At 37.7% G+C, this 26,690-nt stretch overlaps 1 protein-coding gene across 4 annotated transcripts; it reads right to left on the reverse strand.

Annotated features, from left to right (window-relative positions):
• Positions 1-3,984: 3,984 nt before the first annotated feature.
• Positions 3,985-26,196, reverse strand: GPR15 (G protein-coupled receptor 15). Of its 4 annotated transcripts, none has more exons than XR_003547086.1 (3): positions 25,244-26,196; positions 5,255-5,440; positions 3,985-4,117 (listed from the first exon to the last, which is right to left on the reverse strand). XR_003547086.1 is itself a non-coding variant. In XM_006163920.2 (1 exon), exon 1 carries the CDS (start codon positions 26,093-26,095, stop codon positions 25,016-25,018), a length of 1,080 nt encoding a protein of 359 aa, XP_006163982.1. In that variant the 5' UTR covers positions 26,096-26,196; the 3' UTR covers positions 24,137-25,015. The 4 variants fall into 4 exon arrangements, 1 of the variants encoding a protein (XP_006163982.1); XR_003547085.1 differs by having other exon boundaries at positions 5,255-5,443; XR_003547087.1 differs by lacking the exons at positions 3,985-4,117; positions 5,255-5,440 and adding exons at positions 9,935-9,991; positions 11,176-11,329.
• Between the last annotated feature and the right edge of the window lie 494 nt (positions 26,197-26,690).

The raw sequence follows: 26,690 nt of genomic DNA on the forward strand, positions 1-26,690 counted from the left end.
CTGTTAGTGTCTGGGATATGATGGCTTGAAAAACATGCCAGGCGCATGTATGTGTGCATGTGCCTAAAATCTCAAAAGGAGGGAGAAGTGGAGGAAAAGGGATTGCAGAGTAATCATTCTCCATGAGGGATGGGGAGTGTTTCCTCACTTTCCTTGTATTTCTCTTTATCTCTCTGGCAGCGCATCCACCCTCTGTGGGAAGTAAAGGAAGGAGATAAATCTCAATCAAGTAAACCAATAGGACTTCTGTCTGGTGTTCATTTTGATTTATTTATTCCAAATTAATTAAAAACCACCCAAACCAAAAGCTTTGGATTGGGTAGCATTATGCTTACATATTTGAGTAAGCCAATATATTTCATAAAAATGCTATAGGATTATGAGAAATGCCCAAATAGAGTAGCTCTATGATCCATCTACCCTACTCCTACTTGTTTCATACCAATCAGGATTAATGTGCATGATAACCTGGAGGTTACCTTCTAGATAACTTCTAAAGTTTAGAAAGAACCTACCAACGATACCTGCAATGGTGCCTAGCAACTACTTGCTTGTTAAACAAGCCAGGCACTGTTCTAGGCATTGCTGACTTGTTTGGCCTGTTCATACTTGTTGAACAAATGAATGAGAGATAAAGTTTACCATTATGCAATTGTCTACATTCCCTTTAAACTTTATGTTCCAAATTGTGTGCGACAAGTATTTGTTGGAAATGTCTTACACTGCCTTAGAAAATGACCTGTCTTAAGCTTCAAGGAAGTTCTATCCCAACTTTGGTATTACAAGATTTTTATTAGTCTTATAGCATCTGACAAGGAAGAAACGATATACTCCAGGTGATACGCTCTTCACCCTGGTGGGTCCAGCCACACTTAGTGGAGAATTCTGACTCAGGTTGTTAACAATAACCCCCTAAGAAGACAAACTGTCTCCTAACTCGCAGCTTATTTATTTACTAGTAAGTGTGCAGTCCCCCTGAACTAACATAATTAATGTTAATTAGTTATGACTGCTCTACTCCTTAACACCAGGGGTGCTACACAATTAGCAGGAGCAGATAAAAAAGAGAGGCAGAGTCATTATTAATGCTAGTGGAGGGTTAATTATAGGCAGATGAGCTATTACTGTGTGGGAGGGATTTATTGCGATAGACCCTAGTGAAGGTTTATAATGTACTTTAATAACATTCTGAGAGCTGAGGCAGGACTGAAAGGAGAAGGAAGCAAAAGCTGATTTCCTTGGCCAACAGAGAACTTGACAGAGAAACTAATAACATAGTTAACCATTTCCAGACACTAGTTATGGTGGATTAGTCACATCTGTGTGAGTATGGAAGTGAAGTACTTTGCCATATATCTGATAATCTAGTTAGAATCAGCAGAGAATTTGGCTTATTATTTTTGTTACCAATGTAATTAGGAGACTAGAAACAACAAGCTTACTACTAAAATAGAATGGAGAGCGCGAACGCAGTATAAGGCTCTCCGATTGAAATAACACTATGGCGAGGCTGTGGCAGTTTCATGTCTACGCCTTTGAAACAACGCTGAGTCTTTGAGAGAAGGCGAGCGCGAACGCAGTATAAGGCTCTCCGATTGAAATAACACTATGGCGAGGCTGTGGCAGTTTCATGTTTACGCCTTTGAAACAATGCTGAGTCTTTGAGAGAAGGCTCTAAAGTTGATCTCCTTCCCATTTTAAATGCAGGAGTTTGGTTATGAGTTAAGTGTGTTCATACCTAATGTATGCAAAGAAAAACCTGCATTTCAGGTGTTAATGACAAAGAGTAACAACTAGCAAATGTTCAGAACTTTTTTCCTTGCACCTTAACCTCTAGTAATCACTGCTATTTAATTTTTTAACTTATTTATTTCTTTAGTGAGCAAGAGAGACACACACGCACACACAGAGGAAGAAAGACAGTCAGGCATCCCCCAAAGTGTCTTCATGCCACAGTCCTCCTCTGACCTCAGCCAGCCCAGATCACCGCTTATATCTGTGTCAGGGAGGCCCCAGAAAATGAACCCAAGACCTTCCCATAGGGATCCAAAATTGCAGGGAGCTGTGTTACTTCTGCACCTTTGGCTGGCCCTGGTAGAGGAGCATATTTGAAGAATCATGTTGAAGTATTATTATACTCACACCTGTCTCGCATTTGCAAGTTGGCATTATTTTGAGTGTATGTTGGGGGAAGAATTTTCTGTCTCTAGTTTTTCCTCAATAAGAATTCAATTTCATAAAATCAGGGACATTAAGAGAATTGCTTCAGAAAGTATTTCAGCTCAGCAAGACCTGAAATGTTTTCAAAATGCCTCATGCTGACTTGAGGGTGTTTATTTCTCTGGAGCTCTCCCTGTGGGGTCACTTCCAGCTGACAGTCCTCTCTAGCCATGTGTAGAGAGCGCTGCATGCCCTGCTCTTTCAGGGGCTAGAAATTGCTCTTTCTTTTTCTTTTTGAACCTAGATATAAACTTCTGTTGTTACCAACCCCAGGCACTACCCCTTGTGATCCCACTTTAGAAAATTCTCTTTGAATTATAATTTTGGCATGCTGTCTATTTCCCTCTGGGGTCCTGATACATCATTGAACAGTCTGAAAGAAATGCAAAAGGCATTTTCAGTGTGAAGTAAGAGTTTTGTGCAAGCTGTGAGAAAGAGTCAGAGTCCACAAAAGGGTCACTTAGCCTGCGATAAGTTTTGGACTCTAACCTGGTAGGACATGGAATGTGGAACAGGAGCCAGGTAGAGTGAAAGACAACCAAGGTCTCTGAGAACCCTGTGGAACCCAAAGCCTGAGAATGGCTTGGTTTACTGTAGGTGGAAGTTTAAATTCTCTGTTTCCAAATAGGATCATTTAATACTGTAACACTCTTTTTAGGAATCTATCACAGAATCTCTACATCATTTTTTGTTAGTGTCATCATCCTTTTAGTGAAGATTCTTTTATTTATTTTTTTTGGAGAGGTTTTCACTATAGGGCACGTACGCTCACCAGACAGAGAGACAGAGAGACAGAAAGCAAGAAATCACCCCCTGGGGGGATGGCCATGCCGCAATCCCTTCTCCTCCATTCTCCTCTCGGGATCTTGGGCACGCACGCACATGTGCCTGGCATGAGGTTTAAGCTACCGAGTCTGGGATGTGAACTGCCGTCAACACATGGGAGTCCAACGACATAGCCATTAACGCTAACCGCTGGTCCCAACATTCTTTTAATTTTTAAAATTAACTTAAGATATAAGATCATTGCATCATGTAAACTCTATTCCCTTGTGTATTTGAAACTAAAGTCATAAGATTTTTTTCAAATTGGAAGGGACTTGTGAAGCCATGCAGTCCAACTTTTTTTTTTTTTTTCCCCTCACACAAGAAACTGAAGTCTGTAGCCAGATAAGGGAGTCCTTCACCCAAAGCTCCATAGTTTGAGGCTATTTTGAGTGTTAGATCCTGTGAAAACCACAGCCATTTTTTTCCTCTTATGTTTAATCTTTCTGTCTGAAGACCTTGAACTTGACTCATGGCACTGCGTAGATTAGAAACCAAGGAAGGAAGTGTGTGTGTGTGTGTGTGTGTGTGTGTGTGTGTGTGTGTGTGTTTGTGTGTGTTTTGGCACAGTCTGTATTGCAAAATAAAATGAGAAGAATACAAAAAAGGAAATTTTAAAAAATTTCTGAGGGTGCATAAAGAGAGAGGGCCCAGTCACATTGCAATCCCTTTTCCTTCAATTTTCCATTCTATCAGGACCCTGGGCATGCATGTATGTGCCCAGTGTGTTTAACCTACCTGGGACTCAAACTGTGGTTGGCCATGTGGAACACAGCTTCCCCTGCACAGTGCTTACAGGAATGGCCCACTGAAAATATTTTTAACTCTTGCAGGAATTTTTTGATATTTAATTTGAGGATTGTCATTTCACCAAGAATCGTACAATAATCCAGTCCCCTAAAACTCCTGCCAATTTTTTTTTTTTTTTTAAAGGTGGATATTTTCAGCGAATAGGAGTAGAGGTCACCCATGAGACAGCCAGCCTAGGAAGGCAGTTCAGTTCTTCTTCCAGGTTCACTTTAGTCATGCTGTATTTATATAGAAGTTGTGAGAATTTTCCCAGAAAAGAAACCTATGTAACAGAATGTTAAAATTGAAATTTTAACCAGGCATCAAGATAAAATAAATGCAAAATTTTCAAGCAAGTTGCTAAATCAAATATACAGATGGTACAAGCATAATATCTGGAAATGTATGTCATAACTCTTAGATCCCTTCAAAGCATGGAGAGAAGGGTTTTATGAGATTTCCTTAGACGTGAAAGTTACTGCCTCCTACACTGTGCCCAGAAGCCAGGGACTTCACTGGGACTAATGGGAGTGTTTTTGGTGCATCAGGAACACTGTAGATAGGTTGATTTCTTGCTGGAAAATTTAGATACAAAAGCTACTCATTAGCACTTTGGTGGCCAAGCCAGGAACTCACTGCTGCATGGGGGCAAAGTACCTCATTTTTTCCGTGACTAAGAGTAGGCTGGAGTAGGTACTACTGGAGTAGCTAAGTACTAAGGGGAATAGAGCATCCCTCTGGTGGACCAGGGGCTAAGGAGGGGTAGATACCCTGGGGAACTGAGGAATATCCCTCAGATCTGAAGAAATGATGCCGAAGAGGTAATTTGTGATGGACTCTTCAAAGCACCCCTACTGTTGTCCCACATGAGTCATCTTTACCACCTGCCATGCCCAAAGGACATGAATTCACTCAGCAACATGAGGTAAATCTTCTTCTTCTCCCTTCCTTCATCTAAGGTTGATAGATAAAATACCAGGTGCTCAGTTTAAATTTCAGATGAATGATAAATTCTTCTTCCTCTTTTTTTTTTTTTTTTGAGAGATTTTGCTGTCGGGCGGGTGTGTGCTTGCCAGAGAGATGGAGAGAGACAGAAAGTGAGAAATCATCCCCCAGGTTGGATGGCCATGCCACAATCCCTTCTCCTTCATTCTCCTCTCAGGATTTTGGGCATGCATGCACACGCATCCAGCGTGAGTTTTAAGCTGCCAGTTTAGGACTTGAACTGCGGTTGACTATGTGGGAGTCCAGCGATGTAACCATTACATCATCTGCTGGTCCTGATAAATTATTTTTATTATAAGCATATTCCAAGTAATCTTGGCTCATACTTATACAAAACAAATCATTTGCTATTCATCTGAAATTAACATTTAACCAGGCATCTTGTATTTCTGTTTACTAAATCTGGCAACCTTACCCCATTCCACCTTTTCCTGAGCAGCTGGTGAGTAGGTGAATGGTGAGGAGAAGGAAAGAACAGAGTTGTTCTTTATCTGATGAATTAAATTGATGCTGTGTTTTATGATGCAAAGCTCTTCCCAAAGAGAAGCAGAAAAGTCAATGGGCTGCCAAGTTCTTCATGGAAAGAAGGGAGAGAATTGCCCTGCTGAATAAATTTTTAAAAGATTAGATAAGAACAAAAAATGAAAATTATGTTTTGATTATACACAAATCTGCATGGTGAGATGATCTGGGTCTTCATATTTACCTTTGTTTATTGAGCTACTTCCTTCTAGGACTGTAACTTCTCCTGGAATTTGTACTTTTCAGAACATATTTTGGGAACTTTTTCTTTGTGATATATCTAACTGAAGAGAACTTTCACAAAACTTTGTTGGGAAACCAGTACATGAGTTGGGTCCCTTAGTTTCAAGTAAAAGACATTTCAACTCAATCCGGCTTACAATTTTTAGTATCAGGTCATTGGAAGTCCCAGGTATGGGGAAAACTTCAGGCTTGGTTGAGTCACCCATGTCACCCAGTTTTTTATGTTTAGGATGCTTAGTGTTTAATATGTCTTCTTTACCATGGACAATGTAAACTTTATTCTAAGAGTGGCTCCTTTCTTGTTCATAACTGGTTGCAAGTTTCAGTATAGCAAACACAGTGGGAGAGCAAGCAATGTGCCTCATATTCTAAATAGCCAGGTTGGTCTCAAGCTCACTGCGTGGTGACTGTGGTCAGGGATGGAATGTACTGAGGACCTGAAGTCTATCAAGATTTTGTTATGCGATGGAGAGTGGGTTCAGTTCTTTTATTTTTATTTATTTATTTATTTATTTATGCTATAGGGTGCATTCACTTATGAGAGAGAGAGAGAAGAGAGAAATCACCTTCCAGGGAGGATAGCCGCAGCACAATCCCTTCTCCATTCTCCTCTTGGGATTTTGGGCATGCATGCGCTTGTACTCAGCATGACTTCAAGCTGCTGGGTCTGGGACTAGAACTGCACAACTGGCCTTGTGGGAGATCCAGTGCCTTACTCTCCACCCCACCTGCTGGCTGGAGAGTGGGTTCAGCTTTTACCAAAACACACGAGCTGTGTGGGAAAGGGCAGATAGACGATTGCCTTCTGGGGGAGAGTGGAGAGTCCCCAACTATTGTTAGTACAAAGAAAATGAGAGAGTGGATGCTGGGTCAACCAACATGTTTGCTACAGTTAAGAATTCAAATTTCTGTCATTGACTGCATGTAGAAATGAAACCAAAAACCATTTAGTAATCTGCACACTCATAGGCAACCAATCCAAAAAGCTTGGCTCTCAAAGGTCTGTTGTTTGCAAGCCATTAATTCTTTTTTTAATATGATTTAAAACTGACCCCAAAATTGTACATATTCATGTGTGATTTTATTTTGTGCATATATTCATGAATACAAGGTGTTAACTCTTCAGTTGTTTGATCTTGAAGGGTCCAAGAGCTTCTAGGGAAGGTGACAGAGGCCACACCAGTGGTGGGGAATCCAGAGGCTTTAGGACAATGGTTATTTACCAACGGGAGCAGAAATATATCGATATTTTAACAACCTTTATAATTGTACCCATGTGTACCAGCTGAATTATTTATTAAACAAACAAAAACCCCACACACAATGAGATTTTGCTTCTGAATTGACTCTGCATTTTGCTTAGTCTCCTCATTTGAAGAATGAGTGGGTTGAATCTGATGATTTTAACAATTCCTCCGAGAGCAATGTTTGTGTTGTATTTTATAACAATTTATATAAATGAGCCTTAAATTCTATCATGCACATTTTGATATATCTGCCTGCCTTAAATAGAGTACTGTAAACAGTTGTCACACGTTTTAAAATGCACAGAACCAAATTTCCATTTGAAATTTGGCACATTAAATTTTGTTTGACTCTAACTGGATCTTGACATTGAAATTTTCAAACACGTTTCTAAGACCATGAGTGGTTTTTTTGGTGTTTCTTATTTTCTATGTTTTGTGTGTAAAATGAGAGATGAAAGGAGCAATCTCTAACACCTTAAAAACCACAAACGTTGTTTTCACCTTGAAGGAAAGCAGAGAGGCACTAAAACCAGAAATGGCTCAAGAAAAATCAGCATTAAGGTAGCCATTCATACCCTGAACACTGTTTGGTTGTTGAGGTAATGAGTGGCAGCTGCTCTTGGCAGGGTTACGCAAGGGTGGAGGACTTGGGAGGGTGCGGCAGGTGCAAGGTCCTTCCCTTCCTACCCGCAGATCAAATGCCCTCACAGGGCATGGGTTTTCTCCAGTCTCATCTGACCACTCCAATACTCCCTGAGATATCTACCTAACTTCTTAGTTTTTACCTGGCTAGTCATTTTAGATACTGAAAACACAGGGGAGAAATTCTTTCCTAAAGTAAAAGGAAAATCAGCACCCACAATGATCCTGTTTCCCACCTCTGCCTCCTTTGTCAGTCCTCTGCTACCCACCACATCCAAATCAGAGCTAATTATTCCAGGGGCAGTGTTGCAGGCACCAGGCTTACAAGTGAGAGGAAAATAATTTTATAGTTAATTTTTTTTCTATACACGGAAATATGCATAAAATGTTTGTGATATTTTGAGTCTTGGTATGTCTGATGGAGTATTTCAAACATTTGCAGATCTATATTTCTAGATTTTCCTCTACTTTAAGTCACCACAAATGTCAAAGCCAAGAAAAATGCTTGACCTTTGAAAAGAGAACTTCTTGCCTACAGGTAAGATTTCTCTTATCTTCAGAGCAAAACTATGTCTCAGTAGATCCTTAAGTCTCTTCCTCCTTCTTTATAAATAATTTTGGATTAGTTATCTGTGTATACACATCTGTGTTAGTCAATCTGAAAAACGTTATTTATATAAACTTCTGAGAAAGGACATACAATTACAGAGATAGGGACTGATAATCTAATCTTCTAAATTGCATCTTCTATTACAGCACTAAATGCAGCTAAATAATAAATGTATTCATTTTGCTTTCAACAAAAATAATTCTTTTTTAAAAAAATAAGTATTTATTTTATTTTTTATTTATTCATTCATTGATTTTTTAATTTGACCAGAGAGAGACAGAGGGTGAGAGTGAGAGAGAAGGGAAGTGAGAAAGCAAGCCACCAGATTCAGGACTTGAACCCCGGTAGGCCATGTGGGAGTGTCCAGCGCCCTAACTACCATGCCATCTGCTGGTCCCAACAAAAATAATTCTTAAATATGATTTATAAAATGTGTTGTACAGAAGCTAAAACAAATGTATTGATCATAAATGAGGATTCCAATTCTATGGGTCTGCATATTTAGATAGGCATATATTATGTTGAATATATTATATTATACATAGTTTATACACAGTAGTCCCTCTTATCTGTGGGGAATATACTACAAGACCCCCAATGAATGTCTAAATTCCAGATAGTACTTAAGACCATATATACTACACTATGTATATTATGTTTTTCCTATACATATAACATGTAAATATAATTTATAAATTGGACAAGGGATTAACAACAACAATAAAATAGTATAATTAAAAGCATATACTGCATGTTGTATACTGTAAAGATGTTCAGTGATTAAATATAAATAATATACAATATATAATATATATGTGTTAATTATAAGCATAATAATTATGCTTATGCTTACTGTGTAGCAAAATGAACTTAATTCTCATTTTACAAAACAAAAAGAATATACTGCAATGAAATTCATGTAAATGTGGTCTCTCCCTCTCTTGGAATATCTTATTACTGTATACCATAGGTAACTGTGGGGAGTGAAACTGTGGATAAAGTGAAAAGTACTGTAAACCTCCTCAACGATGACCTGGTAGACCTTAAGTTTTTACAGTTAAATTATTTTTAAATTGAAATCTGTTTTTGAATGTATATAGATTTATGATAGTCCATACTAGATTAACAATGAATGCTAAAACAAAGCAAACATGACTTGCACGAATTACACAAATTACTTTCCTTATTTAATTCTCAATAATCTCAAGGAAAATAATGTTATTCTCTTTTTTCAGGTGGGAAAACTGAGGGAGAGAAATGTCAATAACTTGTCCAAGCTCACACAGATTTTTTTTTTTTTTTTTTTAGTAATAGACTGTTATGATTTGAAACTCAAATTTTTCAGGTTTTAAAGCTCCCCTACCACCATTATAACATATTATGATTTTTTACTCTATTATTTTAAGGCATTTCTCTTTTTAATTTTTTAGTGAAGTGGAAGAAAGGTATGGAAATAGTGGAAAAATCAAACAGATAAACTCTAATAATAATTATAGTAAGAGTTATAGGAAGAATTTTTGTCTACACAACCTATAGAGTTGTTGAGGGCTTTGCTTAGTCATTTCATCAACAGACTTATCTGAAGTACATTTTTACAGTTATCTGTTCTTAATATATGGCTTTGGCAGCATGAGGGTGCACAAGACATGACTCTTAATATTCCATTGTAGAGCACACTCTATCTTTGACATTTCTGAAAGCATTTCTTAAAAGGATACTTGAACCATCAAAAACTTTATTATCCTCCTCCTCCAATTGTGTGCATGTATATATGTTAACTCCATTTTGCAGATAAGCAGACCCCAAAATTAGATTAGGAAAGACATTTATTGGGGGTGGATGCTGGAGAAGAGAGACCTTCAGACAGGGATGCAGGTAAGAGCCAGCCCTATAGAGAAAAGACAAAGAAGGAAGGAAGACTAGGTACGTTTTTTCACAGGTTGGTTTGTGGATTAAATGGAGTGAAACAACATATGTGAACCATTTAACAGTTCCTTGGTACTAAATAAATACTTCATAAGTTTTATGTTTAGTATCCATTTTCTAAAATTACTGCAATGAAAATAGTTGTTTCTAGTCATCCACCCAGTGCATTTTTCCTAGTAACAGAGCTGCGTTGTTAAAATGGAAAATTGATGGCAGGTCAGTTGTTCTTCCTTGATAGCTGATAGAGCAATTCTCAGATATTAGTATCTTTGAAGCTAGAACATTTTCTAGGTAAGTTCATGCAAAAGAGAAAACATCCAAAGGTAACATTCATCCTCATAAGGCTTCTCAGATAAAAAATTCATTACTTCAGAAAATTTTCACTGTAAGATATTTATACTTTTCTAGAAATATTCTATTGCAAAGATTTAAAAATAGAACATTTGAAACAGACAGTAAAGCTAAATTCATAGTAAACTATTATTTTGGCCAACAAATTCTAATTTACATTTACTTAAAAAGTTGGAATATTCCAAAAGAAAGTAAAAACTGTGTCTAGTTGCACAAATCAGAAAGACCTTTGACTTAATAGACAAGTCAATTTAATGAAAGTAAGTTGGAAGCTTTGAACCAAAACAATGATTTGATGCATTTAACATGAGAACTAATATTATTTGATTGAGCTTTAATTTTAGCTAAACATAATCTAAAATCATAGATGTTATATATATATATATTTTTTTAAAAATTTTTTTTGGAGAGGTTTTCACTATAGGGCACATGCGCTCGCCAGACAGACAAAGAGAGACAGAGAGACAGAAAGGGAGAAATCACCCCTCCAGGGGGGATGGCCACGCCGTGATACCTTCTCCTCCATTATCCTCTCGGGATCCTGGGCATGCACGCACACGCGCTCAGCGTGAGTTTTAAGTCACCAGGTCCGGGACGCAAACTGTGGTTGAAGACGTGAGAGTCCAGTGACATAGCCATTATGCTAACTGCTGGTCCCACATAGATGTTATATTTAAAAGCAAATGAGACCTTTTATAAAATTCTTATTTTGACTTTTGAGGAAAAGGAAAAATCATACTGAAATATTAATATTTATTTCAGGCCATATGTGACAGTGATTTGAGAATTCCTCACTTTAATGTTTAAGAAAGGAAGTGCAGTCCCAGCCACGGTGTTGTAGATGTAGGGCAGTTCTGCCCAATGGTGGAGTCACGTCGGAAGCCTGGGTTCTGACCCCCAGGGGACTTGTACGCCCCAGGTTCACTTAGGATCCCGGCTGGCTGGAGAGCTGAAGGAAGGATAAGAGCAAGGTGAGACCCTGTTGAGAGTACCTGTCTCTCTCTCATGAAATAAATAACATAGCTTTAAAAACTTTAAAAGAAGAAATACATACTCATTATAGAAACTGCACAATGTTGGGAACCAGCAGTTGGCGTAATGGCTATGTCGCTGGACTCCCATGTAGTCGACCATGGTTCGCGTACTCGACCCGGGGGGTTTACATCACGCTGGGCACGTGTGCGTGCGTGCCCAAGGTCCTGAGAGGAGAATGGAGGAGAAGGGATTGTGGCGTGACCATCTCCCCCCCCTCCCCCCCAGGTGATTTCTCGCTTTCTGTCTCTCTGTCTCTCTCTGTTCTGGCGAACGCACGCGCCCTATCGCGAAAACCTCTCAAAAAAAAAAAAAAAAAAAAAAGAAACTGCACAAGGTTCGCCGCGACCACAACGGCACAAGTGGGAGTACGTGCCTGTGTGTTGTCTGGGACTTCTTGGAAGACCCAGATTTGGTCCCGAGCGCAATCAAAACAAGCCAGCTGCAGTGGCGGTGACGTGGGCCTGGGGCCCTAGCTAACTGGAGACAGGGCAGGGAGATCCTGACAAGGGGAGACCCTGTCCAAAGTCTCTCCTTCTCTTTCTTTCTTTCTTTCTCTTTCTCTCTTCCGTGAGTGTACTTTCTCTCTCACAAAAAAGTGAACTGTTTGAAAAAACATAAAGAAAAATAAAAATTAAAAATGAATTTGTCTTTAGTTTTGCTGCCTAAATAACCACTTTTTAGCATTTTAATGTACTCTCTAAGGTACTGATTCCTTAATGTTAATAAAAGGGGTCAAATATTCTAATCTCATGATCTCTTATTAAAATTTAGATTTACTTTTCTTCTTGGTTGTGGATTAGTGATTCCCAACCTACTACTATTTCACTTCAAATGTGCTTAACTCCTCTTCAATGTCCTGGCATGGAAAATATTGTTTCTTAGTTAAAGCTCATTTAAATCAAGGTTTTATGTTTGGGATAATTTATAATATTCCTAGTTAGAGAAGTCCCTTGCTTTTTAAAATTACATTTGGGAGTCACTATTTTTTTTTTGTTTTTTGAGAGGTCTTTGCTATAGGGCACGTGTGCTGGCCAGACAGAGAGATAGAAAGCGAGAAATCACCCCCCAGGGGGGATGGCCACGCCGCAATCCTTTCTCCTCCATTCTCCTCTCGGGATCTTGGGCACGCAGGCACACATGCCTGGCGTGAGTTTTAAGCCACCGGTTCCGGGAGGTAAACTGCGGTCGACTACATGGGAGTCCAGCGACATAGCCATTATGCTAACTGCTGGTCCCTGGGAGTCACTATTAAAGTAGGAGGTCATTTTAAAAAATGTGCCTTCTCAAAAGTATAAAAAACTTCCTGTGCAGCTCCTTCTCATAACAAACAAGAATTCATAAAAGACGATGGGACCAACCCCTGACATGGTGGTTTAAGCAGCTGGACTCCACATAGCCAACTGCACGGTTTGAGTCTTTGACCCGGTGTCTTGAGAAGCATGGCAGTCGTGGGTGCATGTGTGTAAATCCCCAAAGGAGGGAGAGGTGGAGGAGAAGGGATTGTGGTGTGGCCATTCCCTTTAAGAGATGATTCCTAACTTTCTCTTTCTCTGTCCTCTGTCTCTCTCCAATGAGTACATGAGCCTTTTATCAACAAATAAGCAAGTAAATAAGATGGTAAAAGTTTAGATTCTCGATGGCAGTTTAGGCTGCATTTTCCATAGACACACAGGTTATTGAATGTGCTTTTGGGGTTAGATTTACTTTTCCTTGCCATGTGTACATAAGAAATCTGTGATCAGCAAAACTTTGAAGGATAGAGAAAGTGAGACTCTAAAACTTACGTAGCATATATTGTCTTTAAAAAAAGCTTTTCCTGTGAGGGTTGCTGTTGCAGGTCCATAGCATAGGTGCTTTAATGTGGATTTGGGTGCCAGAATGAGTAAAATAGATAATTATTATCTGCTTACAACATACTTGTGAATTGACTAAAGGCTTGGTGGCCATCAGAAGGGACAGAAGTGCTACTTGTGACGGATTAAAATGAAGAGATCATACAACAGGGAAATATGTTCAATAACTTTTTCTGAGGAAGAATTATGTTTTCAATAAAATGGACTTTCTCCTCCCTTAAGCAGCATCATGTATATGTATCAGTCATAAATAGGCAGAGGGTTTGGTTGTTTGAGATATTTGCACTGGAAAAAATAAGAAAAAGAAGAGTTTGAAAATTTGTTGTATTAGACAAAGGAGGGGAGAAGGGAGAGAAATGAACAGACCTGGGGATATTGTGCAGTAGAAAGAGCATGAGCTTTGGAATCACATAGCTCTGGGCTTGGTTAAAATCAGGGCTTCATTTTTGGTTCAGTCCATTAATAATTATATGAACTCTGAATTTTTGAAATTTGATTTTTAAAGTCTTATTTTCTTCATCTGTAAAATGGAAATGTTTCATAGCTATCATTTATTAGGCTCTTAGTGTGTATGAGTTGTTATGCCAAATTCCTCACTTTCTCATCTTAATTACAGGCGCCAATGTCTACTAAGACAAGTGTAATTGTTCCCATTTTATAGTGAAAAATTAGACTCAGGGAAGTTAAGAAACAAGCTTGTCTGCTATAGCAAATAAATGGTAAATACAGGTCTCCCAGGTTCTTTAACGCAATGCTATACTATCCTCCCAGTGGTAGCAGCTGTTTCATAACAAGTATTATAAATTAATGTTTTAAGCATTTTATACCCTAGTAATGCAGTTAGCTGTACCTTTTCCAGGAAGTGTCAGCCAGGGGATAATAGCCAGAAGCCAGAACTGTGTTTCCAGAGCCTTTATGGTTTTGATCTTCCAACGAATTTTATAACTCCAAAATGCTGTTATCATTCTCAAAATTGCATAATCATCTAAGTTACTTATTACCTACTGTAGAATATAAGCCTGTAGTTTGTGGAAAGATTTATGATTCCTTGGCAATAGCTGGAGGAACTCTAGACTCACACATAACTGGTAATCACTCCTTGTGGTTTCAAGTTACATTGAATTCACATACAGAAATGTCTTCCATTTAAATAGGAAATCAACATAACACAGAGAAAGGACAGAATAGAAATCAAGTGGAAGTTACTACATCATTAATTTATCTAATAATAGTAAGCTAGAATAAGCTGTAAAAAATTAAGAGGGTGGCAAAATTGTTTCCAAATAATGTGAGTGAAATGGACTCTTCATCATTACCATATATCAGAAGAAAAAAACTAAATGCAAAAGAAATATAAAATGTAATATTTAAAACATGCAAAATTTCACAACTCTCTAAGGAAGACTTACGAATGGACACAAGGGATGAAAAAATGTTCATTCTCTTGTCATAAGGGAAATATAAATTCAAACCATAATGAGATATCACTTGACCCATGTTAGAATGTCTAGGATCAAAAAAATAAAGAACGAAAAGTGTTGGCGAGGCTGTGGTGAAGAACACTCTTACAATGTTGGTGGAATGTAATTAGCACAACCACTATAGAAAACAATATGGAGGTTTTGCAAAAACCTACAAACAGAACTACCAGATGACCCAATATTTCCACTCCTTAATGTTTATTCAAAGGATAGGAAATCACTCAGTGTTATTCACAATTGCTAATACATGGAGTCAACCTAAAGGTCCAAAACATGACTGGGTTGAAAACCTGTGGCACATATATGCTATAGAGTATCAATTATAAGAGACGATGAGACTCTATTGTTTGATTCATAGTCAATTAATATAGAAAACTTAATGTTGAGTGAAGTGAGCCAGACTTTGGAAGATGTACATTGTATATCCCCACTCAATATGTACCAAATATCTGCACTCTATGACAGAAATGGAAAGATCTGAATATATGATAGTAAAGAGGATGAGCATAGATACCAGAGATGGTAAGGAAGGGGAGTAGATGATAGAAAGTAGGTGGTAGAGGGTGGGTGTAAGAGGCAAAGAGAAGAAACATTTAACAGATTAAAAAAAAGTAAGTTTGGGGCCATCAAGTGGCATGGTGGTTGAAGTGCTGCACCCTCCCACATGGCCAACCACAGTTCAAGTCCTGGACCTGATGGCTTGCTTTCCTACTTTTCCTCTCTCTGTGTGTCTCTCTGGTCAGACAAATAAGTAAGTAAATAAATAAATGAGTAAATAAGATGTAAAGTAAGTTCTTTATTAAAAATATATTGTATATAGCATGATGGAGACTTTTAATCTAGAAAAAAAAGGAAACTGTCATTTTGACAACATTATATTAAATTAAATGCTAAGTCAAAGGATGACAAAATATTATTATTTAAAAATATATTATGGCAATGCTGTGCATAACCTAAAATTGATAGTCTTTTTATATAATTTTGTCCAGTTAAACTATATAGAATGCCAATATGGAAACAAAAAAAAGATTTGCAGAAACCCATTTTAATTCTAGTCAGTGCTGTGCTGTTTCTGACATTTCAGTTTAGTTCAGCAGTCATAACTACCTGATCTGAAGCAAAGGAGTGGACGTACAAAATGAAGACAGAGCGAGCCCATCCCCTTAGCTACCCTCCTCCTCATCCCTGGGAGGGGAGCTGTCTTCCTAGCTGGTGGACAGACGTGGCACCAGATGATTCCATATTTGGGATGCAAGAGCTGCTGTGTGTACCGATCTGCAGTGCTGGATGCAAGCCATGGGGAAACAAAGTCTCTGCCCAAATGTGGAAATGGTCATGACCATTCACGATTTTTTTTAACAGCGGTTCTTTTTTTTTTTTTTTTTTTTTTTTGAGAGGTTTTCGCTATAGGGCATGTGCACTCGCCAGACAGACAGGGAGAGACATAGAGATAGAAAGCGAGAAATCACCCCCCAGGGGGGCTGGTCACGCCGCAATCCCTTCTCCTCCATTCTCCTCTCGGGATCTTGGGCACGCACGCACACGCGCCCGGCGTGAGTTCTAAGCCACCGGGTCCGGGATGTGAACCGCGGTCGACTACATGGGAATCCAGTGGCATAGCCATTACGCTAACTGCTGGTTCCCTTAACAGTGGTTCTTAAACTGTTGCTTTTTTTAACCTCTGTAAAGGTAACAAAGGCCTTCCTAGAAAGACTCAAAAGATTATTAGGGAAAGTCTCAAGGTTATCAGAATTGATGCTTTACAAAAAATTTACTTTAGGTGCTATTTTTATTTAAAAAACAAACAAACAAACTAAATTTTAGCTTATTTTGTTACTATGGAATTGATACATGTTTCTTTTAAATCTACAGGTGATAATAAAAATAAAAATTACCCACAACCACTAACTAGTTATAAAGTTAATGTTTTACTTCAACATGTTCTAGTATTTTTGCATTTTTCTATGAATAAAATAGTTATAGATGTGATTATCTTATAGACACTGTTTTGTAATCTACTTTTTCTACTTAATTTTATTTGATTTATTATGAAGACTTTACTATTTCAGTATATGGTATAGTATTATTACTATTATTTTAGGGAGATTTTTGCTGTAGGGTGCATGTGCTTACTGGAGAGACAGAGAAAGACAGAAAGACAGAAATTGAGAAATCACCCTCTAGGAGGAGATGGCCATGCCACAATCCCTTCTCCATTCTTTTGGGGGCACGCATGCATTTGTGCTTGGTGTGCTTTAAGCTGCTGGGTCCAGGACTAGAACTGCGATCGACTACATGGGAGTCCAGTGATGGAATCATTATGCCATCTTCTGGTCCCTATGGTATAGTATTTTTAAAATGTGAGGGGTGTTTTTAAAGACCATGAAATATACATATTGTGAGGAAAAAAAACTATGCATAGATTTTGATTTTTTTGTTCCAAAATATACTTGCACTTTAATTACATTTTCCATGTCTTTTTAAAAAGTCTCCTCATATTTTTAAAGGCTCCATAGTATTCCATTTTAAACATGTACTTGAACTTCATTCAGTTAATTATGAATATTTAGGTTGTTTTGACTTTTATGAGAAATTATGCAATAAGAAATGCATATCTGTATATCTTTGCACATGGCTATAATTGTTTTTTAGGGTAAAATCTAAAAAGTGGAATTGCTTTTGATAAAGATTTCTAAATTTCCTTGAGAAAGCTTAATCAAATGACATTCAACAAGCTTTACTCAGGCACCACAGCCCTAATTCTGGTCCATCTTCTTGGTATTTAATATATGTCTTTAATATATAAGTCTTAGCCAGTTTAGTTGGTAAAAATTATATTTTGTTATCTTAATTTTGTGAGCTTTGATTATTTATCTTGCTATATATTTTCCTGAGTTTATCGATAGTATTTTTTAATGTTTGAATTATGAAAATGAAATGATTGTAATTGAAATCCTAAGGACAGCATCAGTTATGCAGTTCTTCATGGAGTTTTCTTTTTTTTTTTCTTTCAATTCTTTACTAATTTTCTGGTTTGAAGCCTTTTTATATGATGCACATGAGTGAGATCTGGTTGCACAAATGCCTTTTTCATTAGAAATAAAAGAGCTGTTTCCATCTACCTGCAAGTCCTCTGAATCTGTATTTTTCTTTAAACATGAAACCGCAGGCTGAGTTTCATTTCTCGTTTACCACTACCCCACCTGACTTGTCAGTTTTGCTTTTGCTCCAAACTGAGGGTAATTGGGAGGGCATCTCATTAAATCACTGTGTTTGGGCAAGGTTCATCTTAGAGTTATCTTCTTCGTTTTGCATACCTTTTTTTAGCTTGTCATTTGGAAATAAATTTAAATAATACAGTTCAAGAGCTGTTCCTGTGTCTAAAATAATCTTAAGGCCTGGCCTTAGTGGTGCAGGCACGGGCATACTGATCTGCCATTCTGGAAACCACTCCCACCTGTGGGTCCAGAGCCCAAGCTGACACCACCTGAGATCTAGAAGAACGGGGTACTAAGGAAAGGCGATCACAGCATGATGAGACCCCACGGAGTAGGTGCTCTCTCTCACACATACAAAATAAATAAAATAGTCTCTTGAATTTAAAAATCTTTAAGGACAATGACATCATTACCATTTGGGGATGCCCATGTGAACGCTTCATGGAAATGGAACATTTAGGAAATAAACACACTAGAATGGGAATAACATGAAAAGAATTGTATATGGAGAAAGTATGAATTTTTCTTTTCTGTTTTTCTTCCAATGTTTATTGGAAAAGACCAAAAAAGTTATTAAGCTTGTCAAAAAAAAAAAAAGTAGCGTGTTCTTTTTGGCTGTCAGTACTTATTCTTTGATTCAAAAAATCAGTATGTGAACTGCAAACTCCATGAATAAACAAGTTCTACTTATACCTACCTCTTTCAGTCCTACAGAGTGTAATCAAGTGCTAATAAACTCTTCTATAAATGTGTATTATTTCCTAATTGCTGATATGTTTATACTTACACATGCCATTTTATTCTGTGTTTCTATTTAATATTTTGTGTATTTTCTTTGATTTTATTATTTTCTTTTCTTATATTCTGTATTTTATTGGGTAGATGTCAAATAGGCATATTTCACTCAAGTACTTTAGTCTGAATATTAGTAATTAAGCAGAAACTTATTAAGCAGACACTTATCAGTTGTAATTGTGCATGGTAGCTTTGTGTATTTGTGTGTATTTGTGTATACGAGCAAAAAAGAGGTGTGTGAGTGGGCGGACTGCAATACACTGCTGAAGAATATACTGTTACAGTCAGATCTATCAAACTTACGGCTGTCATAGAGCACTGTGTACGATAAACACTTTGCATTCATAGTTTGACTTTGTAATTTTCAAGGAAATTCATGGGTCTATGGCACAAAAAGTATAAATTTAAACCACTGACCTATGATACAATGAGGAACAATTCAGTTAACTAGTTGAGAGAGATTTTTGCTATATGGTGTGTGCACTTACTGGAGACACAGAGAGAGAGAGAAAGTGAGAAATCACCCCCCGCCCCCCTGCCCCTAGGGAGATGGCCACATAGCAATCCCTTCTCTATTCTCCTCTTGGGATTTTGGTCATGCACGCACATGCACCTGGTATGTTTCAAGCCTCCTGGTCCCGGAACTCGAACTACAGTCTGCCATGTGGAAGTCCAGTGCCCCAAATCACTATGCCACATGCTGGTCTTGAAGCTGAGTATTAAGGACCGATACATAACAATTCAGCTTTATTTTCTATACATTATACAGTAGCTCTGAAAGTAGGACATGTAACTAAATTCTTACCTCTACTACACGCTATATTGTAACTGGCAAATTTAGGTATTTTTAAAGGTTTTGCAAAGGACAATTATTAATTGCAAAGAATCTCTGCTTTATAAGAAAAAGAGCTGAGCTGCTTTTTCAAGATTCTGTCACAGAAATTTGTTTTTAAAATTAAAACTAAAATCTTTAGTCATAAATAAGTGTTTAAAGGTTCATTTATTTTGTGAAAGAGAGAGAGAAAGATAGAAAGATTAGCATTCTTATCAGGGTTTCATGCATTGATCTATTCCCTGCCCTAATCTTTCTCAGCCAGCCAGGATCAAGGTCATGCACTTGTGTGCCCATTGTGTACTGGGTGACCCAGGAACTGAACCCTGGTCTTCCATATAGCTTCTAGCTTTGCAGTGCACTGTTCTATGGCTGTGCCACGATGGCTGGTCCATACATAGTTTTTGATGCATAAGATTTTATTGTCTATGAGCGTCATGAGAATATCCTATATCATCTGCTTTGTATACAATTAAGAGCAAATGGAAGAGTGCATTTATTGAATACAGATCATGAATATACAAGTAAGGATAACTTTTGATATATTCAAACATGAAGTGTTCATAGTTTATGTCTAACTTGGTTAACATGGAGATGACAAACTAGCTTATTATATAGAATCTTTCTAATTCGCAAATAAAAAAAATTACTGAATAATATCAGGTGGATGACATCCTTTCTAGGTTTGCAGAGAATTATGCGAATAACATTAACATTGTATTATAAATCCTTCAATGGACCACTTGGCCTAAGTTAGCCACAATTCCACTTAATTGCACATGGGCAACTCACAAAGTTTCGTTGTAGTTTTAAAGTATGTTTGGATCTTAGAAAATTAGTATTCATGTAAGTGAATCAAGAACTTTTCAGTTTAATGTCTGTCAACTAACAGAATACTATCCCCACATTCAGATTGATACAGGGACATTTTATGTGAGTTTGTATTTCACTATGACTTGGCTAGTCACAAGAACCTTTATTAAAAGTTTGTCACATTGGCTTGTCACATTCCAAAATAGGGTTTTTTTGTTTCTGTTTTTTTTTTTTTTTTTTTTTGTTTTTTAATGCTGTAGGTTTGTCTTAGAATGAAGTTTACACTTATCAAATACATTTAGGAAATCTAACTCTATTAAGGAAATGACAAGGATAACATGAACCAACATGGGTAACTCATCCTCAGGTGGATTTTTGTGTCTGCAGTATAAAATGAGGATGCTGGTACTGTTTCTCCTCACACCTGCATAGAAAGTCCATTCGTAATTGTTTACTCCTGGAATTGATAAAATAAAGAATACTGACTCAAAGAAAAGGGTCTGAAACAACTACAGGAGTTTGCAGGGGAAAATTCAATCCACACCAACCCCAAAAGGGAGCTTGCAGTAATCAGCAACTGTTTGCAAATATTTTGGTAATTAGAATTACTCTCTTGCCTTTTTTTTTTTTTTTCCTCCTTGATAGCTTCTTTCTCTCTAATGGGGCTGAAATCATTGTCTTGCTCACAGGCTATACCTACACCAGAGGCCTGGTTTTCGAAGTACATTTTTAATTCTTTTAGTGTTGCTTGACTTTGTGAATGAGCTGACAATCTAAGCTTACTGTTCCCTGTGGCATATATATTTGACAAATCATTTCTCACTTCTGAGATTACCAAGGAGAATAGAGAGTGATTTGAGGAGTCGAGATGAATCATAGAGGAAGATTTCTTCCACCTCACCTTACCATAATGCTGTGCATTTCTGCACCTATTTTAAAATTAACCTGTCACCCCTAACAATCGTCTACTCTTTGTCACGCACATAGCATCCCTTTAAGACTGCTCATTTAACTTTAGTTCACCACAGAAGTGATTTTTGTCTTGCTGGAATGCACAGACTATGAGACTCCAAGAATGTAAGGTTAGTTTTAATTTTTAATCTTTCAGTATGGCCTTGGTGGAGTATATGTGTGTTTGTGACTATGTGCACCTTAAGTACACTTATTTTATTTATTATTAGTATTTTAAATTTTTCTAGAGGGTGCATGGACTCACTGGAGAGAAAGGAGGGGGGAGAGAGAGAGAAAGAGAGAGAGCACCTCCCATGGGGAATGGTCACACCATAATCCCTTCTCTATTCTCCTATTAGGATTTTGGACATCCCATATCAGTCTGGCATGTTTTTCATGCTACTGGGTCTGGGACTTGAACTGCACAGTTGGGCATGTGAGATTTAGCTACCTTAGCCACTATGCCGTGGGCTGGCTTAAATACATTTAGTTTAAAATTAATTGTAAATTATCAGGTGGCACTTTACCCAGGGTTTAATGGAGAGCTTTTCTGGGAAAACTTCAAGAACATTTACTTGACAAATGCTTGGGAGATTACTATCCTCCTGTATTTGTTATTGCAGACCTCACAGTAGCTTTGGACTACTTAAGCAAATGATAAGTAATGCTAATCTATAGTGATTTTTCTGTACATTTTTTGTTTTTCCAACTTTAGATGTAATCAGCAAGGCATGATTATATTAAAATGTCAGATTAATTTCTGGAAATTCTTGGCCATATGTGTTAATTTGTTCTGAGCAGACTTAAACAATTCATGGAAATGGAATTGAAGAATATGTTTACTTTGGTGCAAAAAATTTAAATCTTGGGACCAGCAGTTAGCATAATGACTGGACTCCCATGTAGTCCACCACGGTTCGAGTACCGGACCTGGTGGCTTAAACTCACACCGGGCGCCTGGGCGTGCGTGCCCAAGAGCCCGAGAGGAGAATGGGGGAGAAGGGATTGTGGCATGGCCATCTCCCTGGGGGGTGATTTCTCGCTTTCTGTCTCTCTGTCTGTCTGGCGAGGGCACGTGCCCTATAGCAAAAACCTCTCCAAAAATTTTTTAAAAAATCTTTGTATTAATAAGTTGTAGTAAACTTGGTGATGCTTTGTAGTGTGGATTATAATTTATACTGGAAGAACGTACATGTGACAAGATAATATTTGAACTTTGTCAAGTTTTAAACTTTTTTCTATCAGAGTTATTCTATCTATAAATTTATATCTACTTTTGCTTCCACAACTGGCACATTATGAATATAAAAATAATCTAAAAATTTCTTAATGCATGTGACTGTCATATCTATTTGAAGTGTGAAATGTGCAGCAATATATTTATTTGGTGTAATTTAAATATTCTCATCAAAAGCTGAAGAAATGGAATACGCAGATTCTCCCTGACTATTAAAGAGAGTGATTAGGTATCATTTGGGATTCTACCTTGGGAATTTTACAGATACATTCAATAATTAATAATAGAAATCTCATCACTTTATACAGTATCTCTTTATTCAATATTTTAGAAAGCTTTTTAGTTATACTTACTAGTCTTACCACACCCTTGTCCTTCTGTGCACATAGGTATTACCGGCTATATTAGGGTGGAAAGGATTAAAATGACTTTCTCAATGTCACATTTGAGATGAAGCAAACACCAACAACCAACGTTATCTCCTAGCAAATACCTGAGTTGATCAGTTCAGCTATTTTTTAAAAGATAGTATTTTTCAAAGGCAACAACTGTCATGATTAGTAACATTACTTTTGCTGATTTGTTTTGATAAAAAAGTGCGTGTCTTCTATACTTTGTTTTTGTTAAAGCTTTGGAGAGCTATTCAACTATTTTGAATTTAGTTTTGCAGTTATCCAAGAAACTTCATTTGTTATAATTGACATAGCCTTTTCCCCTTATGGCTATTATAATTTATTAAAATGTTGTTAGAATATAAGTATTAATTAATACTAATATATTGGTAGAAATTAATAATTTCAGCATAAAAATACTTATATAAAATTTTACATTTTTATTTAATAAAGGGTTTTTAAAAATTAACAAATTAACAAATGTATAAAACCAAAAATCATATTTACAACTTCTAGGTAGATTATAATAGGACATGTCTAATATCTGGGATTTCTCTTAATGCAAAAGATATGTGGTATGAAATGAGTGACCTAGTCTCCGAAAAGATGCTGAGACTTTTCTGATCTTCAAACCTAATATTCAGAAGTAAAATGGTAACTTGTTAGAGTGAACAATAAAAAACATGACCCACTTTGTCTTGAATCAAAACGATGTTTACAATAGCATGTTTGGTGCTGCAAAGGCTTTTTTGGTTGCTGCTAATTACATGTTCTTCACTTCAAAGTCTCTAAATGGGAGATAGGAACAAATTGACTCAATAAATATTTATTGGCAGAAGGAATTCAGGAAGCTCTCTGGGTTTGAAGGAAAACATAAAATACTAGTAATATCTTCGTTACAGATTTTTCACTTTGGCTGAATACAGAGCAGTCTGTCTCCTGATGTTCCTGGAGTGCATCTTGGAACTATATACACCCAGAGCTAAGCAAATGGTACTCTAGGGAATGCGTAGCAGTAACATTTTAATTTATATATACCCGGAGCTAAGCAAATGGTGCTCTAGGGAATGCGTAGCAGTAACATTTTAATTAAAATACTAAATGATAATCTGCATGGGGGGGTGGAACTAATCATTTAATGAGCTCTAATTATATTAAGAGTAACATTTTTATTTGATAACTAGATAACTGGGTAACTGAAAACATGTAATTAAACTAAAGTCAAATTCTAATTTGTAAAGGCAATGAAAACAAAAGAGCAAAGTAAAGTCCCATTAAAAGTAATTGCTACACATTACATTTCTACTAATGTATCTCATAAGGCAAAGGTCAAATCTTGCACCACGCTTATTTGTTAAAATACTCTGGAAGACCAGGTGATAAAGTAAGTCCAAAGTTATAAAAACAATGCAGCATAATTTTACTTCATGAGTTTTTTCCAGTTCATAGTCACTGTGAATGGGCATAAGATGAATATTGGAAGAGGATGAGGAACCACTGTACAAAGCTTTAAAGACTGAGGGCAGAATCCAGTTTAGTAACTCAGGAACAATTAATTACAGAGTGCGGGTACATTATAATTTTTGTTTCCTGCATTGTCACCACATTTTTTTTACCAGATGAAAGTAGGCAGAATCTTTTAAGCATAGTCCAACATGTAGCTCAGTCTGAAAAGTGGTGTGGGTGAAGGTAAAACCATGGTTTTTGAGAGAGGAAAGTTCTGAAAGTGTATTAACAATCATGAGGAATCTTCAAGCAGGAGCCTTTATCTGACAGTTCAAGGACAGATGGGAATTGTATTTTGCCTAGTGAATTTGACTGGCAAGGATCAAATGAGGGCTCGACTGAAAAAAACAGCACATGACCTAATTATATCCACAACACAGGGACTTTTCAGTCCTGTTAAAAAATGAACTCTTGAACTTAGGAAGCAATACAAATCCTATCATTAATACATTTCTCCTCTTTTCGTGTGACAAAAATCAGCTTCCTAACCCACCACCAGAGCTTGAAATGTCACAATTCATTTTAGAGCGACACAGACCTCTTCCTCCTCCTGGTATCACCCTCTGCATGAATGCAGTTGGAGAGAGCCTTAGTGAGATGACTATCTGACGTCTCCGTGCTGCTCCCAAAATCATACTTTTTCAGGCAAGGGCACAAGCAGTGTATGATGGCCCGGCGGATGTAGCCGTCAAAGATAAAGTAAATGAAAGGGTTGACACAGCTGTTAGTGAATGCCAAGGGCCCACTCACCTCCATGCCCAGCCGAAGAATGGCTGAAGAAAAATAGAGTTCTTGCTGCAACCCGGAGACAATGGCCAGGAGCTTGAAAGAATTAAAGGGCAGCCAGCACACCACAAAGGCTGCTACCACAATAGAGATGATCTTGATGGATTTCTTCAGCTTTTTGTTATGCTTTCCTGACTGCTGGTAATGAGTACACAGTTTCTTTGTGATGCAACAGTAGCAGGTCACGATGCTCAGCAAGGGGACAAAAAAGGTGACAATTAAGGCCACCAGGGCCCAGGCCAGCTTGATGAAACTTGCCTTCTTCTCTGCGCAGTATGGCTTATCATCAATCAGCGTGAGTTCCCTGGAGAGGAGAGTAGGCAGCCCCAGGAGGCAGGAGATAAACCAGACACAGGCACAGACTCCATAGGCGCAGTTTCTCCTTCTGACTTGCCTGGCTATGGCTGGGCACATGATGGCCAGGTAGCGGTCAACACTCATGCAAGTGAGCAAGAAGACACTGCAGTGCATGTTGACTGAGATCATGTAGGAGCTGCCTTTGCACAGGAAGGCGCCCGTCCTCCACAGTCCTAGAGATGCCTCTTTGTCCACCCAGAGGGGCAATGTGACAAGGAAAATGAAGTCGGAAGCAGCCAGGTTGATGATGAAGATGTCAATCAGTCTTCGGGTGCCCTGCTTAAAATACAACGCACCCATGAGGACCAGGTTCCCCAGCACTCCGGTCAGGAACACAGCTGTATAAAAGATGGGAAGGAAGACAGATGTGTAAGGAGCATGGGGGTGGGTCTCCTTGATATCAGGGTCTGGACTTGCAGTATAGTAATCCAAATAAACCAAAGTTGCTTCTGGGTCCATTACTAAAGATCAGATGCCAAATCTGGTAAGTTTCCTTACCTATGGCGTTTTCATATGAGTATGAAATTTATAACTCTCAAGGGCACTTTTTTTATATAGCACCTGCCTCCCCTGCCCCCTTCATCTACCTTTGAAGATTTTGGATAAGCATGAAAACAGATTTCAGATTTAAAAATGCATTTTCCACCAATCCCCAAAGAGAGCCCACAAGGAACCCTACTCTGATTGGTATTGGTTGAGTGTGGTTGTAGTTGTGGTTTTCTTTATTTGCATTTGCCCATGCAACTGAGGTACTTGTTGAGTTCTTTCTTCAAGATATTGTTTGTTTCTTTAAACCCAGAAATTTAAAAATGAATTAGCTTTTATTTCCTCACCTCCTTTAAAGACCTCCTTTGCTTTTCTGACACTGAGAATTCTTTGTACCAGTCTTCAGATTCACATATAATATACTGTTTTGCTTTCTGAATTGTAAGGTGATGATGATGAAGATACTCTTTATTCACATTGTCGGTGTAAAATGAGTCTTTATGTAAAGAGTGACTTGAAAATTTCCTAAAATGTATCACTCCACCTGTATGGCAAACATGGTTCCAGT

The sequence above is a fragment of the Tupaia chinensis genome, unplaced genomic scaffold (genome assembly GCF_000334495.1).
Source record: "Tupaia chinensis unplaced genomic scaffold, TupChi_1.0 Scaffold143570_1, whole genome shotgun sequence".
NCBI classification, from domain to species: Eukaryota; Metazoa; Chordata; class Mammalia; order Scandentia; family Tupaiidae; genus Tupaia; species Tupaia belangeri.

What these genes read in the sequence shown, in the direction of transcription:
- GPR15 (XM_006163920.2), bottom strand. Translation starts at nt 26,095, where the DNA reads ATGGACCCAGAAGCAACTTTGGTTTATTTGGATTACTATACTGCAAGT.